Source organism: Amblyomma maculatum, chromosome 5 (genome assembly GCF_055883805.1).
Source record: "Amblyomma maculatum isolate TAMU_Amacu chromosome 5, ASM5588380v1, whole genome shotgun sequence".
Classification (NCBI taxonomy): domain Eukaryota; kingdom Metazoa; phylum Arthropoda; class Arachnida; order Ixodida; family Ixodidae; genus Amblyomma; species Amblyomma maculatum.
The window spans coordinates 72,120,474-72,140,765 of record NC_139348.1 but is presented as its reverse complement, the minus strand read 5'-3'; the positions used below and the strand labels follow the sequence as shown (position 1 = coordinate 72,140,765).

The following is a 20,292-nucleotide window of genomic DNA, read 5'->3' as shown; positions in this document are numbered from 1 at the left end:
CAAAATTAGTGTTCCCGTTTTTATTACAACTGTATATCTGCGCAACCATGTTACGGTGGCCGTGTTTATCCGCGTCCTCGTGCCTCAGAAATCGCGAAGAATCGGGGAACAGTGCCAAAGAAGTCGTCTTCAACAGCGACCTCATTGCGGGCTCTTGACTGCGGTCCTGGGCGGCTGCTTCGTGCAGCACCGCTGGAAAGGGAGGGAAAAAGCTGCCGGCCCCGCTGTGTGGCGGCCGAAGCTGAGCGCTTGCGGACTTGCGCTAAGGGTTTGTACGCTGAGAGCAAATCATCAAAACATAACTGCGCATAGGGCATGTAGCACGTTTCATTTCAAGAACCACGCATATGTGCCCATTCCTAGTTTGCAATATATATATATATATATATATATATATATATATATATATATATATATATATATGGTTGGTTGGTTGGTTGGTTTGTGGGGTTTAACGTCCCAAAGCAACTCAGGCTATGAGAGACGCCGTAGTGGAGGACTCCGGAAATTTCGACCACCTGGGGTTCTTTAACGTGCACTGACATCGCACAGCACACGGACGCCTTGCTTTTCGCCTCCACCGAAAAGCTGCCGCCGAGGCCGGGATATATATATATATATATATATATATATATATATATATATATATATATATATATATATATATATATATATATATATATATCGCGACCCTGTGGAACAGTCAACGCCGGCTGGACGCGATGTTTGTAATGTACGAATAAAATAAATTAAGAAAAGTCTGCTAGCGCGCCTTTTTCGAGCGGCGGTTGATTGCGCTGTTCGAGGCAGCTTGAGTTCTGGATGCACAGGAGGGCCGCTAATTGCACGGCTCGTTCTAATTAGGCGACTACGCGGCTTCGGCCCAAAGCGCGCGCACCCTGAGTGCTGTAGCGGAACTAGTGCGCGCTCTGCTTATGTAGACCAAGTTGGATTACTTGCCTCATTGCATTCACAGCGCCGTTTGGGCTGCGGACACTAGGCCTTCTTCCGAATTCCCGCCCACTGACCCGCTTTCGGTGGAATCACTAAAATTCGGCGACCAACGCGACTATTTAATACTACTGAGATAAAGCGCCTCGTTTTGCAGAACCTTGTCGTTCCTTTAACTACGCCTCCGTTTTGTCTTTTAACTACGAAGTTCCCGAGAGAGCCTTTCCTTTGTAGCCGTATGGACGCGCTTGGGTGGATGTGAGTAATTACCTTCTTATTATAAATCCTAGAGTGAACCCTTATAAAAATGGGAACATCCTTTGAGTTCAATGTGAACTCAAAAAAGTCAGAAGGAAGCAACTTCCTCTGAACTGAGAATTGGCTACTGATTTTGAATTCACAGTGAATTAACTTTCTCTGACCATCCTGTGAATTTCCTGTGAATTTCCTTTGAGCTCCCAGGGAACAGACCGTTGTCAGTTTGAGTTGAGTTCACAGGCAGTGGCCAATTATTGGTTCAAAGGAAGTTCGAAGGAATGATGACTATGGGATATTTGGTGGATGTTCGAAGGAAGTAGGTTCAGACTGAAACATTTGTTTGTATGAGCTTATATTTATTTGAATAGATGTACTTCCTCTGTTTAGGCCTTGCAATTAGGCCTGCTTTCGAAGACCCTGCGACAAAAAATTGGATCACTGTCCACAATCCCAGTGCAAACTTGCGCAACTGCCGGTGACCACCTTGGCTAGTACTCCATTGAGCAAGCAGGTGTAGGCTGCAAAAAGAAAAAAAAAAACATTAGAAGCATGACTGCAATGAACAAGCTAGAGTCCATCCAGCCTTCCTTAGCTTTTGTAAATTAAATATACAGAGCACGGACAGTGTGAGCGCCATGCAGGCACCACAGCATTATGCGTTAAGGCAAGCATTATGGCCCTGACCATCACTGAAAAGTCAGCTGTTTGGACAATATTTCAGAATGCTCTTGCATCACATGCACAGGCTATGAGCTCGAGAACTTACAGATAACAGCATCCAATTTTGGGCAGCCCAGTGCCTTTTTTGGAGCTTGTTCCTTGCGGGCATTGCAGACACGGCCATAGAGTGAGCTTTCTTCCAGTTCTTCGGGTGAGAACACAACCCGCACCAAGTTACACGCAAACTTTGTTGCTTGATTGCCCGCACTGAGTTTCATGCGGTCAATCAACTGCTGATTTACCATAATATTGCTGCCAATGTGCACCTGCAAGAACAAAAAGCAAATATTAGTACTATGACCAGTATTGTAACATGCAACAATATCCCTTGATATGCAATAAGAAAATGAAGGGGCTTTACAAACAACGAAAAACTTAGACCAGCTTAAGAACATTCAAAGAAACCCCAAAATGCATAATTAAGGTCATTTGTTTGCAAGTAAAAATACACATTCAAGAAGCCGTACTTTAACATGTACAACAATGAAGGCATACGAAAACTATTGGATGTTTTTGACACCTTCCCGAGCGGTGTTTTGATCTAATTTTGAATCAGGCCAAACATCTTTTAACATTTTTATTAGTGTAACCTGACAATTGTGTAATATGTATTTAAAGTAACTAGCCAAAAAGAGGGCACATAATGCCCCGCAAAGGATTGAGCGCTAATAGTGCATTGCTATAGCAGAAGAAAAAACAAGAAATAAGAGATTTTTTAACGACCTAATTTATGCTTGCATTTCAACAATAAAAAAAAAAAACAGATTTTAAGTCAGAAAATAAAGGGATTTACTCATCATTAACATTGCAAAGGCCATTAAAAGCCAGTTTAGACAGAGCACAGTGCACACATTGTCACCTCCTGTTTAAAAATACTAACATCCTTTTCGTACATCAGAAGCTCAACCAATTAAAAAAACTGCCAATGAAGGTTTAGCAAAAGCATGCACTCCCTGCTCTGTATGTGCTACTTTGAGGTAACATTTAGTTTCCAGCTTGCACAGGTAGCTTTCATAATTTAACCCCTCAAGCGCTTTGGACAAGCAGCTCGTCCTTGCAAAGATGCCCTCAAGCCATTTTGGACGAGTGCTTGTCCTTGCAGGATAGATCCTCACCCTGAGAGTTTTAGGCGAGTACAGCGCTCCTCTGTGGCTTAGGTCATGCGCCATTTGACAGATGGCACCACTGACCCGTTAAGTGCTTTTTGTTCTACCGCTTGAAAGCCTTTTAAGCAGCCTTAATGAGAAAAATGGTGCCTGGTAGAGGCAACGCATGCACTGTTGGCCCGTCATCGCGGGAAAGAAGCTTTTCTTCGTTGCCATCCTAGCCATCCGAAGATGGCTCAGACACCAATTTTTGCAGTGTTATGGGAAGTGAAGACGACAGTGATGACATGAGTAGTTCTTCCGACGAAGATGATGACAGCTCAGACGATACTATTGCGAGTTCTGTGTCAGTGGATGAAAATTGACAACATTCCGATGAAACCCCCTGGGCTTCCATTCTTGGTCATCCCTTGTAAAACATTTCCAGTTACCTCGCTATATGTTACTCGACTAGATTGCTGCTTATTGGCGGGCAGTTGATTTTTCAAGTAATGAGCAATAAACTTCACTGCGCTCATTTGACTTAGTTTCTGGTTCAAATATTTTTGTCTCGGATACCTCCTTTTTTATTACACTACCAATAGAAACCAGCAGTAAAAATAAAAACTAAAGGGACACTTAAGCGCCGCCTTTAAGGGTACGATGCGACCAGTGTAGGCTACCACCCAGCATATAAAGCCCTGCTTTAACCAAGCTGTATCAACATGTCTGCGTAGCCTATAGGTGTAGCAAGCCTGACTCAGCATTGAAGAGCACTGGAATGTTGATTCGTATTTCACCTTCCCACCTCAAATGAACGACCGGAGTTAGCAGCTCCTCCTAACTTTTGGATATCATGTGGTCTCGTTAAGCCACACAAATCATCGAAGAATGTGTGTTCGGCCATGCCACTTGCCAGCGCCATGCTCTTGATGTTTCACTCACAACACAGACAACAAATTTTCATGTAATGGGGCCTTTAACGATATCGTAATTATAAGCAATTTTAGCTAGAAATCTCGAAATAATAGTGCTCAAGGGGTTAAAGTGAAATTGAACTATTGTTGGATCAGCTTAAGAAGCCACAACTCCTTCTCAAAGGAGACCCTCCTGGCAATACCATGGTGGTTAATTGCCTTCGACTTGCCGGAGTGACATTGCAGGTGGCTGTCAGGTGCAAGTGGATTATATGCACATTAGCTTGAATACCATGATGACTGGCCCAAGTCGCTAAAATGACTGATTAGAGGAGCACCAGCTGCGTCATTCGAGTTGTAGTGCAAAAAGATGGCCTTCCGAGATCGATAACCTAAGAAATTGCTGAATATTAAACAAGCTAATGGAAATCTCTTTTCTGATGAAAAGGGCTTTGCTATAGCCCAAGCGAAGTATGCTCAACAGGAAGCGTAAACAAAAGTAACCTTGCACTTCCGATCACTACAGCTTTCACAAAAACTCTTCCAAATCAATATACACACGAATGAAGTAACAGTCACTAAAATGAAAGGAAGCAGTTGGGATTTTTTTTCATGGTTGTTTTGACGAATTTAAGAAAATAGCACTGTCTGTCTTTCGTCGTTTCTATCAAATTGACATTCATTTAAAAATATCATTATGCTACTAATTATGCAGCCTGTGAGCCCAGCCTCATAAACAGCATCCCAGCCAGGGCAGCCACTTTTCAGTGGAGCCGAAACGCAAGGTGCCCGTGTGCTCTGTGTTGTCGGTGCACGTTAAAGCACCCCAGGTGGTCGAAATTTCCAGAGCCTTGCACTACAGTATCTCTCATAGCCTGAGTCGCTTTGGACATTAAACCCTAAGAGCCAACCAATCATAAAGAGCATTGCTTCTTGCCTATCTCTGAATTCAGTGACTGCTGACTTCATTCACATGGATAATGAGCTCCTCGTTTCCCTATCCCTGCACACTTCTCAATGGAAGTGCATGACTTGTGGCAGTGCTATCATAAAGCTAGAACCAAGTTCTTGTGTGACCCTTAAAAAAGTTTCATCGAGAAAGGCAGTAATGAGCACAACCATGCAGACACTAGACTAAAGCAACTAACCTGAGCCTCGGTTGGCAGCACAACTGCTTGTGTTGTACACGCAGCATTATTAACGGATTCCGTCAGCTGATTGACCAGCTCAGCAACATCTGAAAAAAACAAAAAAGGAAAGCTGGAACAAAACATACTATTTCATCACTAGCAGCAGCAGCCCATGTAACATTCACCACAGGAGAAAAGCCTTTTCTTTGCCCTTGACTGCATGACCAACCATTTTCTGTCACCAAATGAGCCATTCAAAATTTAGCTGCTAGACACTGGCATCACTCACACACTCAAGGCGCCCTATCAGCGGTACATAATCTAGGGGATGCTGATAGCAATTGATGAAGCCAATGCTGACATCCCACTTCTGATCTCTTTGTTCGCTGTGGAAATACCTGGATTGAATTAACTGTGGAGGACGTTGTAACTACAGTGCAACTGACGGGTGCTGCTATTGCTTAGAATGAATCCATGGGTGCGAATGATGATGCCGAGATAGCTGTGAGCGCTTTAACAGAAGTTAGCCAGATCACATCCCTGAAACAGTTTGTCGGTAGCAAGGGCCTTGAAGAGGTCAGCATGCAATATACATGTATGGCGGCAGCAATACGCCATACATTTGGACAAAGGCTGACACTCGAGTGTGTAGCTGATACTCGATGGCCCATGCTTCACCTATCTCGTGTGTCTTTCGTGTCGACATTTGCTAACATGGTGTAGTGACCGAGTTAAGTTAGGCAGATTACTGAGCCAGGTGCCGAGCTTGGACAAGCATAAATTTCCGGTTGTGAAAAAAAAGAACACCACCTAAGTGACCAAAATGGCACAGGAAAATGAAGCGCATGCCATAAGGATTCCAAGGTCCAAGACAGGACGAGGCCACATATGATAATTTCATACAAATTTAGATTTTTTGCTGTCCCTCCTGCGCTCATTCTAGATGCACCTCATCATTTGCAGGAGACTCTGAGGTTAAAATCTGAGGGAATCAAGGGTTCCATTCAGATACGCCATCCACAGTAATGCAAGAGCACCACAGACCTGCCGCAGCCATCTGGCTACAACTTATACCCCGTGAATGTGTTTGAACCTAATGCAGCTCTCCAGGTTCACTGGAGCGTTGTTGTCACCGACCACTCCAGAACAGAAAGGAACCCAAACCCGCGCCCGTTTTTCGGCCTCGGCTTGAGCAGCACAAATCAGCACAGATGCTCACCTTGAGTGGCATTTGTTTACCATGCATTTTCATGCAGCTATCACATACGACAACAGGCTCAATCTCAGATGCATGCCGATCCCAAGCAATGACATGTGACACGCAAGTCACTGTAACACAAACAAAGCATGCTTGCAGAGCAGGAGTGGCAGCAGTTCATCTGCTACGTGCACTGCAAGCATGGTGGTTGGTGGCGTCATGCAGCAGCGCCACGGTGTAGCTGAGCACTACTGTACACCACCTATAATGTGTCGCAAAGACAACTGCAGGAGGAACACCAATCCTAATCCTCAGTGTAGGGGGAACCTTATTGCAGCAACATAATCTTACTGGTGCTTTTACTAGGACGTGCTACAGACCAAGATGTCTTATTCATTTAAGAGTTAGCACTTGAATTTGTTATGCTTTACGTAGCATCTGGTGACACAGCAAATAATTTCAGTTTCATGACAATGGAGATCAGCATTCCAATGGCTTCAGAAAAAAGCGATCACATACCAAGCATCTGACGTGCTTCATCTCTTGCGGCCTTATATTTCTTCATTCTTTTTTTTTTTGCAGACCCCACTTCATCCTCAAGCTCCAGGACTCTCTTTTTTGCATCTGTTGGCTTAGACATTTTGTCACAGCTGCAGCTTTCCTGCAAAACGACATGTGGCAAGGTCTATTCACTAAATTGTATTTGCACTCAAATGCATCATACAAAAATTATTCAGTATAACGCATTGTGCAGATATCTGGTTCCACACATGAGATTAGCAAAATAGTGACCAAATGATGACCACTGACAAGAGAAACGTAGCATGGACACTGTTTAGGGTTCAAAGCAACACTTCTTAAGGAGGAACATTAGCCCTTGAGCAAACCTTGGCACATAAAAGGACATGGTAATGTTTAACTGCGAGCTGACACCATCCAGCATCACTACTGCTCAAGTGGGCAGAATGCCCACTTGAGCAGTAGTGGACAAAACAAAGGATGCATTTCCAGAAAAACAGTTTGAGCTCCCACGCATACCGTAAAACATAGCCACTCTGCTTTATGGTAGGTTCATGGTGTTTTATGTCCCAAAGCGACTTAAGCTATAGCGATGAGGGATGCCGTAGTGGTGGGCTCACCTGGGGTTTTTTAATGTGCAAATGACATCATACAGTACACAGTCAACTTGCATTTCACCTCCACTGAAATGCGTCCATGAATGCTGGGATTGTACCCATGCACAGTCGTGAGCTTTATGAAAGGGAGCATGCGATCCCGTGGCAGATAGCCTCATCCAGAAGTAGTGGCAAAGTGCAACGGCAGCATTGAAAATGAAGTGGAGAGAGCGGTGCCCTTCCACCTGTTGGCCATACCCCACGCACTGGGAGCAACTTTTACATCGGCAGCTAAAAATCATTGCAGCATTATGCTGTTGGTAACTGATATCACTGCTTGCTTTGCTATGCTCTGACCTAGCAACCCAGCGTAGGCTGGTAACTCAGGCAAAAGCGGCAGCCCAGGCCACTGGAGTCTTAGAATGGAGACTCCACACACTGCCTCCCCACCACACACACTTTTTTTTTCCCCTTTTTTTAATAAAGTTTTCTCTCTCTGCGCGAAATCTGAGGAATGGCTGGTAGCGAAGAAAGGAAGCATGTTTGACGCTTCAATAAAAAGAAACAAACAAATGAATATGAAAGTAAATGAATGCGACAACACGTTAGGCGCTTTTATCTGCTTAAACTTCAGTCGCCTGCAGCTGTGAAAGCGTCCGTTTCGCTGCTACACTACCAATTGTCTCGGAACGAGCACCCTGGGCATCTTTAAAACTTGTTCTAAATCAGCTTCAATAATCAAGGAGCTGCCATTCTCCATGCCGCACCGTTCCGAGACGACGATGCGGGCAGGGTGTTTTTTTTTTTCTTTTTTTTTTTATAGAGCCCAAATTGGGAAGCCTACTCCTGTTATCACGAAACACCGAGAATTGCCATTTGCTGTGTAAACAGGGAGAATCAGGTCCACGTAACGACAGCAGCCGCGTTTATTCTACTTATTTCCGCAAATTCAGTTCATTATGCATTTTTGTTTTAATTTCACGCAATTCCCGGAATCAACTGTCTACCTCTTTCACCATGTGCACTACTGTCACCTGCCGGTTAACACAATGCGGTCGTAATGCGGGCATGTAAACGACTTCGCGAGACGACTCACCGCGAGTAGCAAAGGAAGGTGTTTCACAGGTAAACATTATTAAGACACGAATACGAAAAGAGACAAGAGACGTTTGACTACTTACCCACTCCGAGAATGAACGTAGGAGAGTACGACCCCTCCTTCCACTGGGCATGTAGTACTCCTTGGTTTGGAATAATCTTCCAGTATTTTGGATTATCCATCAGTTTCGCCTGCAGTTCTTTTGATTGTAGGTTTCTTACAGGGTATACGTCCCACTTCTGAGCGGTCGCCCATTTAACCAAGACATGATCGGCCATTTGCACTACTCACGCCAAGAACACACGACGAACACAACGAACGCGAACAATCAACTTCCTACGGTCATGAAACACATAGTGAAGCATGCCGCCGGCTGTTTTCACGAAAATGATAGCGCTAGAGTCTCAAGCGCCATTGCAAACTTTTAAATGCATTTTTGCAAACTTCACAAACTTTCAAAATAAAACTTATAATTTATAAACAACCTTAAATGTTTGTTTTTTTAGTAGTAATATGTGATGCGTAACAAAACACAAAATAATTTAAGCAAATTATTGCCACAAGCAGCTGCAGCGCCCTTTTTTTTTGCTGCGGAATTCTTGTGCTGCATGTCAATCTTAATTGGTTTTACTCGCCGTGAGAACGTTGGTTTTACTGGCAGTATTCGTAACCTCGGCTGCGGGGGCTTCTGTGCGTGGTGGTAGCGACGTACCGACGTCGCTGACGTATTAATTGCTGGTCTTTAAACTGTGATAGGAGGTAAACGAGCTTGAATTTCGTGAACAATGTGACATCCGGTACTAGGCACATCGTGAAGTGCATTTAACTGCAGGCTTTTGAAGCCGTTATCGATGGTGCTGCGGTAACCGCCTACCCGTCGAACGCACTGGAAATGCCACCACGGTAAAAGCGTACTTGCGCGACGTCAACGTCGCGCCGTACCGAAGTGCACTAAATCACAATGGAAGCAGGCCGCGCTTGCTAACAGCGTCGCCCTTGGCGTCGCTGCGAGCCAAGAGTTGCCAGGCTAGCCACCATAGCCAGGATGCAATGCCGACGCAAATACTGACGAACCCTGCCAGCCCTGCGCCGAGCTTTGTTGCGTACCGTGTCAGAGTGCTGAAGCAGCGGTCACGGATGTATGTACATGCCGTCTCGCGCATGCATCGCCATCGAACCAGCGGGCTGCGAAAGCGATGAATTAGAACCACCTGGCATTCTTTAACATGTATGAAAATTCTTGAATGTATTATATTTTATCTTAAAAAATTCAGAGGGGCAAAAAATAGACCAAGCAATGCCACACACACAAAAATAAGCACAAGAAATGAATGAAAAGAAAGTTATCTTTACACTTAAGGACAAAGGAAGGAAGGTGGTGAATATTATTGGTCCTTGTGTAGTGACCAAGAAGAAACTTGCGCTAAAAGTAAGATCTAGCGCGTGAAAAAAAAAAAAAAAGCATGGATTTAATATAAAATGAAAAAAAAATTAAAATGATGTTTACTTGCACAACAAAGAAACAAATGCGATTTTGTATATTTTGATAAATGTATAATTGGTTTATTCAAAAAAGTTCAGAAGTTAAAAAAGTGCAAGGGATACTAATGAAAGAAAAAAAATTAGAAGTATAGCTGAAAAGAAAAATGAGCTTCGTATGTTTTCGCTTAAGAACAAAAAAAAGAAGGTATGATGAATAAAGAGTAAAGAGAACTTTCTCTTTACTTGAGGAAAAACAAAGGAAGGTCATTATTGATATTGCCAAAGAGAGCCAGTTTAAAAATGAGCTTCCTTCTGTCAAAAGAAAGGAAAGTCTCAACAAAGTGAGCTCAAAGGAAACTTCCTTTAGTCAAAAGAAAGGAAAAGTCTATAGGAAGGCTGTTCAGGAAGCAAAAAGGAAAAACAAAGGAAGTAAAAAGGAAAATTCGATTTTCATAAGGGAAAATAGTTATACTCATAAAATAATAATGCTTCTAGAGAGAAAATTAAAGGTAATTGACGCGCTTAGGTAATTAGCGGACTAATTGAAGCTTGTCCACCGTATCACCCCCCTCCCCCCTTTCGGGGCTGGAGGGCTGAACCAAACCTAAAGCCATTTGCCTTTGTCCTACTTTTTGTCCTATAGAAAGGGCACCTTTTATAGTACCGTGATTAGGCGCGTGCCATAATTTGTGATGTATTCCTTCGTTTCTCCGCAGTACCTTTAGAGAAGGCCTGTACAGAAAAGTTTTTCCTCAAGCAATGCAGAAAGCTGGGCGAGTTGGTGATTGATGATTAAACTTGGCACCAGCGCAAGTAGAAGACGAGCGCACAGAAAAGGTACATGGGACAACCGCTGGACATCCGCTGGTTGTTTACTGTGAAAATACGCTTTTATACACAAACCGATAGGGGCAACAATTATTCGTCAAATGCAGCATGGGTGGCCATTAACACACATGGGTTCTGCGGAAATAAGTATCCAGATGATCGACTTCATTGCGTCATAAGGCTAAGGAGGAAGTGGTGACCAACGTTCGTGTTGACGCATTTTTCAGCTTCCTTTTTAATGCAGCGTGCTTCTATGATCTCTGCAAAGCTTTTTTCTTCCTTTACCACACGTGCGTGTGGCGTTTAACTGCGGTTCACTTGCTTTGCATTTTTTGTACGTTTCACAATGGTTCTGCCTGCTGACCATCCGTAGCAATAGCGCTTCACGTCGATGCTCGCTCACCCTGTCGTTTAGGCACCTGCCTGTTTGGCCAATACATGCTTTTTTACGCGAGAGAAGTATCTCGTAAACCACTACTGTGACACGTGTAGTGAAACTGGCTTTGTGAAACTACGCTTTCTTCATGACGATTCTTGTATCACCTTTTGTCTTGCCCACGAACATCTTGAGTCCACATTTGGGAATCCAGCACAACACATGTCTCGCACCCGAAGCGCGGCCGTGACTGAACCCGCTGGAGTGGTAGTGCCGAAGCCAGAGATACCGGGGCGGCTGGGAACCTGTGCTGTGACCTGGTGCCGAGAGTACTTTAAACGTCGTGCTGCGACTTTTAGAGGCAGGTGTAATGCACCCTTTGTGGGGAGCAGATGTGTGGAACCTGCGGACACCGTGGTGGCTGCGTCGTCTTCCTCCGCACGGCAGGCTTACGTGGGAAAGTTGTATTTTTTACACAGCGTTATTGTTAAACGTAAGCCACTGCGTTCTGCGATCGCTTAGTGGCGGAGGCGTGAGCCGCAGCCGTGGAGCTGGCCCTAACCTCTACCATCGCAGGAGCTGAGATGTCGCTGCAGTGGTTTGTACGAACTGCTCTCGCGTGGAAATTATTGCCGCTTATTAACGCACGGTATAGACGGCAGCTGGAGACACGTTTCGGCGTTTGCGATGTTCGAGGAGGCGCCGGAGGCCGTTGCGAACCGCTTGCTCCTACTTTTCCCTAACAAGAGATGCGTGACTGCCTTTTGACCGAACCTGCTGGAGTCCGCCGGCACTTGAGTGAATGTGCCGCCGATTCGCAACACCCCGACACTGGCGCTTTCCAAAGCCCCAACAGCGGCCATTCGTAATGGTACGTGCCGCTCAGCGCCCCGGTTGATGGAGTTACTCTGACGATGCTCGTTCATTGACATTCTCCCTCTCCGCACTGCTTGCGATAAGAGGTGCTCATTTCTCTCTATCTTTTCTTTTTTTGCCGCCCCATTTTATTCCTTGCTTCTTTATTTCCCCTCTCTATCTTGTTACCGAAGTAGCAGCCGGGTTACGCTTGGCGAGGAATGGCGTCTCGACTGCACAATATCGCATCATCGTCCGGGCACAAACATTAAGGTTAATACACACCTCCGCAACTCAACGAGCAGAGCGAAGAAACAGAGAGGAAAAAAAAAAAATCAACGCGCTTGTAGTGTTAGCACACGCACACGCATTTCTTACGCCGCTATATGACCCAGTTTTAGCTGCAGTCCTTCATGTTCGGCCTGGTCTGCTCCCCCCCCCCCTTTTTTTTTTTCTTTTCTTTTCTCGTTTCTGCGTGTGTAGTGCACCCGTGTTTCACGTCGTCCCGTTGCGTCGGCGTGCCGGGTATCCACACACGCAGCATGAATGACCGCCGCAGTCGGCGATGCCTGTCGCCCTTGCGTAAAGCCCTTTCACAGCTAGGCGCCCCTGTTTCATCTTTTGTGCTCTGGTGTCGTGCTTTTTAACGTCCGCCGCTTATCACTGGCACCAGCGTCGTTGTACTCTAACCTACACTTGTAAAAACACACAGCACAAAAACAAGCAGCGTTTTAAGCCCCCTCTGCCTGTGGAGGTTTTTGTTTGTGGCCGCCATGCTCTGAGGCGGCGGACGCGGTGCGCTCTGTGTCTCCCTTTTCTTATTCGGAGGGAGCTCGTTAGCTGCGGCCGCCGCCTCCGATGGTCCTGCCGCACTTGCTTGCGAAAGTGGAGCGAAAAAAAAAAAATAATAATGTAAATAACTCGCGACACATTGTGACCGCTGGTACGCAGTGCGAGGCTCATCCACAGTTACTTTCGATGCTAAATCGCTATAATGTTTCTCTGTTTCTCCGTCTCTGTTGGGAGGGCCAGCTTTGTCACCTGCGCTGTCATTTGTGATGTCACGCCCCGCCGGGGTGGTGTAGTGGTTACGGCGCTGAACTACTGTGACCTAGGTGGCGGGATTGAATCCCGGCGGCGGTGGGCGCTTTTCGGTGGAGGCGTGAAGCTAGGCGTCCGTGTGCTGTGCGATGCCATGCACGTTAAAGAATCCCAGGTGGTTCAAATTTCCGGAGCCCTCCACTACGGCGTCTCTCATAGGCTGAGTCGCTTTGGGACGTTAAACCCCACAAACTAAACTGACTTGTGATGTGTCACTGTGTTCGGGCCAGTGTCAGCAGTGACTTTGTACGTGACGTCTCCGAGGGTTGACCAATCGGTACGAAGCTAATCACTCTTGCGCCATAGAATCGGGGAGCGTGGGCTGTGAAAGTTTGTCCTGTTGAACTTTGCGGGTGGCGTCCGTTTGATGTGGGGTGGGACGTGTTGAAAAATTGCTTTGCCTGCATGAGCTGTTGCTCGCGTTTTCATCTAAGCTAAGTAGACAAAATAACCAGTGTTGAGAGGACGAAATCAGTATGCAGAAGACTAAGGTAATGGTCAACAGCCTCGGGAAGGAGGCTGTTAATATATATATATATATATATATATATATATATATATATATATATATATATATATATATATATATATATATATATATATGCACATGGATTTAGAAAAGTTCCTCCGCGCAATTGTGTTTGTCCCTTACATGTCCCTGAGCTTTCTTTTGTTTTCTTTTCGCTGTTTCTTTCTTTCAGTCCTGGTTAGGAATCACTAACTTTGCACAGTCGTCAGTGAAACAAGAAAGTGAAATGTCTGAGCAGGTGTCTTCTTTTAGAGACAATGATGGAGGCATAATGAAGCCTTTTTCGTATGCATATTTGCCCTGACAAGTGCAGTACGCGCGTATGAACACCTGGGCTAGGCATTCTTATTATAGCAGCTGTGATTGGTCAGCAGCTGCATAGCAACATGACGCTATGCATATCAACGCGTTGCCGAGGCTGCGGTATGGTTCCGCAGTCGCGCAGCCAAACAACAAAAGAAGATAATGTGTTAGTGTGTTTCATTCCATCCAACTGCACAAAGCTAGGCGAGGGAAGAGCGAAACTTGTGGAACACCGCTTTCACCAAAAATTATCTGTATTTTTATTTTAAAAATGTGGGGTCCAATGGCGTTTAACTTGCTTTTCACCAAGTATCCCTAAAAATATATCGATTCCCACCCGCCTCCTTTGGGTTATATTCGCCCCTGCCGAAAAGCATTGCGCTAGGTCTTCAGTCTTTGGTTCTTGCGGACTATTTTGCGCCAGTGGTTTGCAGTAAAGTCATTATAGCTCGACGTCATCGAGGTCTGTTCAGACTGCATCGACTTAGCGGGTGCGCCTCGAGTGCGTGTGTCTGCTGCGACGCCGCCCTGAGTGTATTCCCCCCGAGTCAAACATAGACGTTGGCCGCGCAGACTTCCATCCGTTCAGTCCGCGAACCTGCCCGCGCTTTTCCGATGTGGCATGAACGTCGTGAGGGCGGACCTGGAATTCCAAGTATACTATGCCCGATAGCGCACCTTAGTCACTGGGACTTGACGAAAAACCGGAGGAACGACAACCTCGCGGAGCGGAGGCCATTCGAAGTTTTTTCGTCTTCATGAAAGCTTGCACACAGACGTTAACTGTTACAGATCGTTACTTTAAACCCCGTGAGAGATATGTCGGTGCCGTCTGTGCGGGTCAACTATATATATCAAGGCGGACGTTCATAGAGCTCAGGAATTAAGCGATTAATGAACTGAAATTGGCTAATCAGTCTTCTTGTTTTTAACTTTATAGATAATACTATATTATAAGGCCGTCGACATAAATGCTGGGTCTAGCTTTTCCTTTATCGGCAGTGCAGCTCGGAATAATTAACCTCAAAAAAGCGCTTTTTCTAGCTCATAAACTTGTCTTCCCGCAGTACAGATTTTAAAGCAGCGTCACTTGCTTATATAATACAGCAAATGCGAAACCTTTTTGGCATATTTGCCACAGAAGCAGTTAACGTCATTTTCACAACAAAACTACGCCCAGCGACGCCATTTTAAGAAATGTGCACTGTGGGAGGCCAACTTTGCGAATTCATTTTAGACTCATTTTAAACGTTAACTGTTAGAAATGCAGTGATAAAAGACAAAATTTAAAAAAAAAAGCGAACATGGGTTCTATGTGTTGGTAGCTCTTAAAAATTAAAGATCAAAGTTGATTATTTAATTAGTTCATGAATCGTTTAATAGGTGAGCTCTGTCACATACATAATGTCCGCCTTGATGTACGACCCACTTGTGCAGACTGCACCGGCGTATATCTTGCAGGGTTTAAAATAACGATCTGCGATCTGTAAACAGTTAAAGAAAACATCCGGTATAAACATGAGGTACCGTACCAGCTGTCCTCTTTCACAACTGTGCCCACGCACTGTCCGTACACTTCGTCGCTCGACACCCAGCTCGTTCGTTGCCACACATTTCACAGAGCACCTTGGTGTGATCTCGGTGCCTTCGAGCAAGACCCGAGAAACGTTGCGTGCTACGGCGGTCGTTGCGTGCGCAGCCGTGTCTCGTTGAAAAGCCAGGTGCGAGAAAAAGCGCTCGCCGTTCGTCGACGCCTGAACCCCTCGCGCCGTTTTTCGGCACCTTTGCGTGCGCCCTCTGCGTCCGAGGCTGGGATTTTTTTTTTTTTTTTTTTTTTTAAATTGTGAGTGGCGAACGACGAGGCGAAACTGCTTCACTCCTTGTTGGTGTGCGCCTTGTGGGGCCCTCGTTTTCGTGACGAAAAAAAAAAAATCAGAACAGAAGAAAAGAATGAAAGTCCCGGTGCACATCACTCGGCGGAGCTGCCAGCTTGTGATTTGCGAGCGTCGGCGGGGAAAAACGAAAGGCGAAAATAAAAAATAAAAAAAAAGCAATGGCCAGATAGAAGGAAAAGAAAATAAACGGAGATAAACTGCTTCTGGAAGAGTGGAGCGATGCTGGAACCGATAGAAGGGGGAAGTGTCCGAGCTCTCGGAAGAGGCTATCATTAGGTAAGAAAGGGGGACAGCATCCGTTCGCTCTTTCTAACGAGAGGCATCGATCGGCTCCGCATCCTCTCTCGCTACCTCTTCCACTCTCTGCGTCTGTCCGCTTCTCCTTGTCCCGTGTGCTGTCTGTGCAAGTCCGGGCAATTATTGCGCGGGACGGGGGAGCGAGTGCTGAGCCATAGTGGAGTAGGGCAGCGCGGGATGGAGTCTGGACGGCGATTCCTTTTCAGAGGGTGCGGGTTTTCCCCACTCGAAGGAAAAACTGCCCTCGCTGAAGACGGCACGTCATGGAGCTCTTGCCTGCACCCGCAGGATAGGCTAAGTGCACGAGGTGTGTAATCAGCCCAGTGAACATTTTTTCAAAAAAAAAAAAAAAAAAAAAAAAAAAAAAAAAAAAAAAAAAACCTCCAAGTGGCTGGGCTCCTTGTCGGGCGCGAGTTCCTCATCCCTCTCTCATTGCCTTTCCCAGGCCTAAATTGTCTCTGCTGTCTATCATCGCTAGGAGGGCATATAGCCAGTGCCACTTTTCGTGTCCGATTCCCTTCGATGTTTGCTTTTAACGCTATTTTACCATGACGTGATGCTTGACGAAAGTAGAATGTGCGGCTGCATCTGCATGGTCGCATGTCATTGCGCTGCGGTCTGGCGAAAACGAGCTTGCGGAAAGAAAACATCGCGCGTCGTGTGCCAGGTTAGGGGGTCAGTGCAGAAAAATAAAAAAAAAAAAATAAAAAAGCTAGGCGTTGCTTGAAGGAAAAAAACAAAAGCCATCATTCACACTCATCTGCCCAAAAAGGTTTGCGGATGGATGAAGCTAATGCCCACACTTCCGGGGAGCCTGCCGATTGCCACAGCCGCGGCAGCTCCATAACACCTATACATGTAGCTGCTCTTTGTTCTCCATACATATGCCCGCGGGATAGCAAAACAGGGCCTTGGACGCGAGGCGTCTGAAATCGTCCCTGCAAGGTGCCGTTTACGACGTTAGACTATAGTGCGTTTCGGGCTCTTGACCGTTTCCGGGTTCACCTTGCCGTCTGCTTATGTGATGGATACACTGCCTCTCGTACAGCCGTTGGACCCGGCCGGGTGGGGACTAGGCGGAATTTTCCCTCAAATACACGAAGTTCCTCTGATTGCTGTATATGTCTTCCCTTTGTAGCCGTATGGCTGCCCTTGGGTAAGGTTACTGATAGTGATAAGCGATTACTTTCCGATGCCTTTCACTGCTCGTGTCAACGTGTATGCATTCTGCAACTACCCCGGAGCCACGTGAAGGCGCTCTGTATTACCGCCGCAAAGTTCTGCTCCGCGTAGTAGGTAAGATCCATTTTTCACTATCCCCGTGGTTACCATTGCGAGCCTGTTTCTTTTTCGGACGCTGTCTTCGCGAAATGTTCTCTTGTGAAGCATCACGCATACGTGGTGGTTCCGTTTCAGGCCACTTCTGTCGCTCGCTCGTCCATACCGTGTTTCTCCCGGCTTCTTTCGCTTTTTGATGGGCGCTTCTCAGTTTAAGATTGATCGGTGAGGGTACCAGGCCCGTGTCCGCCGGTGTCGTTGTGGCGGCACCCAGCCTTTCTCGGCTGTTCGCTCTGTTTTCTGCCTTTCCACCTATCAGAGCTGCGTGTTCAGGTCGGAGCGGGCTCTCCAAGGTGCGGCGGAAATTGAGTCGTGACCGGCCTCCGCAGGCGGCACAGTTGTGGCGCGGGAACCGTGCACGCGAAAAAGAGAGCGGACTAAAATAACTGCGCGCAAAAGCTGCGCTGATTGCCGTCCCGTGTAACGCGCGCTGCAATCAAAGGTGACGGGTTCCCTACTGTGGCCGAGGCAGCGGCGTAAAAACAAAAGGTCGTAGTTTCACAGAGAGAGAGAGGCCGAAGAGTCGTGTATGGGCTGCGTTTTGCTTCTTTGTTTCCTTTTTTTTGTTTGTGTGTGTGCTGATCAACCGAACAGTCTTCTTCCTCGTATTGGTTCTGCGCTACCCGCGCTTGAATTTTCTAGAATGAGAAGTTAATCAATAATTAATCTAAGCTTGCGCTGGTTTCGGAACATGGGGAAATATGGAAATAGTCCGTTCCGAAATAGTAGTTCGCAGGCACCCGTAACTCAAACCTCATGTCGCCGGGGCCGGGTGTCGAGCGGATATCCTGTATCGTGTTCGGAATGGATGCCCTGTCGTTGCTGTCCGAGTGGCAGTGTTTACACTCATGAGCTTGTTCGTTCGAAAAGGCGTTGCTGTGACCGTCACTAGAAACGGGTAAAATGCATAAAAAAAGATACGCACGTGATTTGGTACCACAACTGTGACGCAACAGTTCTTTTCGCAGCGTTCAGGACGGAGTGATACCATTTCGCTTACCGGTCATTACGCATCCATCTGCTAGTCACGTTGGGGGCTAGTTCGTGAAGGGGCTTGGATATATGGCTGTACTAGAAGGAAGTCGGGACAGTGAGGAGTGCTACGCTTATGTAATGTTAGTTTTCATTTTTTTTTTAATTCACAACTAGTGCTATGGGCTTGAAACGTGGAGGCTAACGAAGAGAGTTCTACTTGAGTTGAGGACAACCCAGAGGGCTATGGAACGAAAAATGGTAGGGGTAACATTAAGAGATAGAAAGCGTGCAGAGTGGGTCAGAAAAATAACTCAAGTTACCGACATTGTAGTGGAAATTACGCAGAGGAAATGGGCATGGGCAGGACATGTAGTGCGAAGAGAGGATAACCGATGGTCGATGAGGGTAACAAACTGGATTCCAAGGGAAGGAAAGCGTAGCAGGGGGCGGCAGAAAGTTAGGTGGGCGCTTGAGGTTAAGAAGTTCGCAGGGGTGAAGTGGGTGCAGCTAGCACAGAACTGGGTTAAGTGGAGAAATATTGGAGAGACCTTCACCCTGCAGTGGGTATAGTCGGGCTGATGATGATGATGATGATGATGATGACTGCTCTTTACTGTTGCGACCTCTTAACTGTACTTAAACTGACTTCTAGCAGTATTCAGAAGGCGATGTTGCTTCAAGATGTATTCGTAAATGTTCTCCCACTAATGCCGAAGTTCAGCTTCACCTACAGCTTTGCCTTACAAGCTTAACGCGCGTCCTGTTCATGTCATCTTTCCACGCTTTCCATTGCGGAGGAGGACCCTTTCCACAGGTGCGTTGCTGACGGGGATCGAAAAACAAATTCAACAAGCTTCAACAACCGGTTCAGGTTGCCTAGAACACCGCTCACTTCAAATCGGTGCGGTAACTTTGGTGTCGTAGCACGAATAATGCCGTACTCAATTTAAAGCTGATCGCAGGTTCAGACCGGTGGCCCTGGTACTACGGACGAGTTCACTGGAAGAAAACTGATTTGGCCCCGGCACTGAAAGCGCCGTCGGTGGGGACTTGCGCCGACGCCACGTACCACGGCGTGCCCAATGCCTCGGCAGCACGCTTGCTGTTAGATAGGGAGTAATTTTCGTCGCCTCACATTGAGTTACGAAATTATTTAGACTAGACCAAATCACAACTTTGCAGGTCGGGACTGAAGACTTTACGTCATTTCATCATCATGTCACAGAAAATGAAGTTCACTCCCACAAAATTCTGGACGGTTGATACGCTGGGATTGGAGCCGACGGCATACATACTTCCAATTGTATGCCGTTAATTGTAATCGTAGGTGTGCACCGAGAAGTGAGACGGACAGCGTTCCTTTTCGGAAAAGCACGCACGCTATCGCATGACCCTTCAAGCAATGCCTAAGCATCTCCCAACTGTTTCTTTTTTGTCTAATTTGCCACTGGTTTTTATTCAGCCAAAGACGCAGTGCAAGCTTTTCATGGTGGTTTGGCGTTTAAGGTATCCGCGCAGGTTTCCTGCTAAAGAAGTCTTTTTAAGATGTGGTTTATAATCTCCCTGTATCCGTGCATGGGTACACTCACGTCGCATATTCGGGCTGAATCGCGTGCGCTCCCAAGCTTATGTCGCGGGCATAGGACTATAGGTAGGCGTCACTCGGACGAGGAAGACTGGCGCACAGGCGTACGAGGTGAGGCCGCAAGCATTGCTCGTCCTCCGTCTTACGCGCGCCACTAAATTTTTCTGTCTGTGGTATAAAAGGTGCAAAGTGCACACGGCGCGTACTACCTCGCACCCAGAGCCACAGCTCGCGAATCGAGTGTAGCGCTGCCTT

General features: G+C 46.3%; 2 protein-coding genes across 2 annotated transcripts in view; one reads left to right on the top strand and one right to left on the bottom strand.

Moving 5' to 3' along the window:
* LOC146188491 (uncharacterized) overlaps nucleotides 1-20,292 on the top strand; it is a 206,447-nt gene that overhangs the window by 76,984 nt on the left and 109,171 nt on the right. The gene's annotated exons all lie outside the window — the stretch shown is intronic.
* On the bottom strand, nucleotides 1,545-8,785 carry LOC146188492 (uncharacterized). The gene is made up of 5 exons (XM_084603794.1): nucleotides 8,556-8,785; nucleotides 6,779-6,920; nucleotides 5,080-5,168; nucleotides 1,976-2,195; nucleotides 1,545-1,727 (listed from the first exon to the last, which is right to left on the bottom strand). Exons 1-5 carry the CDS (start codon nucleotides 8,604-8,606, stop codon nucleotides 1,645-1,647), a joined length of 585 nt encoding a protein of 194 aa, XP_084459920.1. The 5' UTR covers nucleotides 8,607-8,785; the 3' UTR covers nucleotides 1,545-1,644.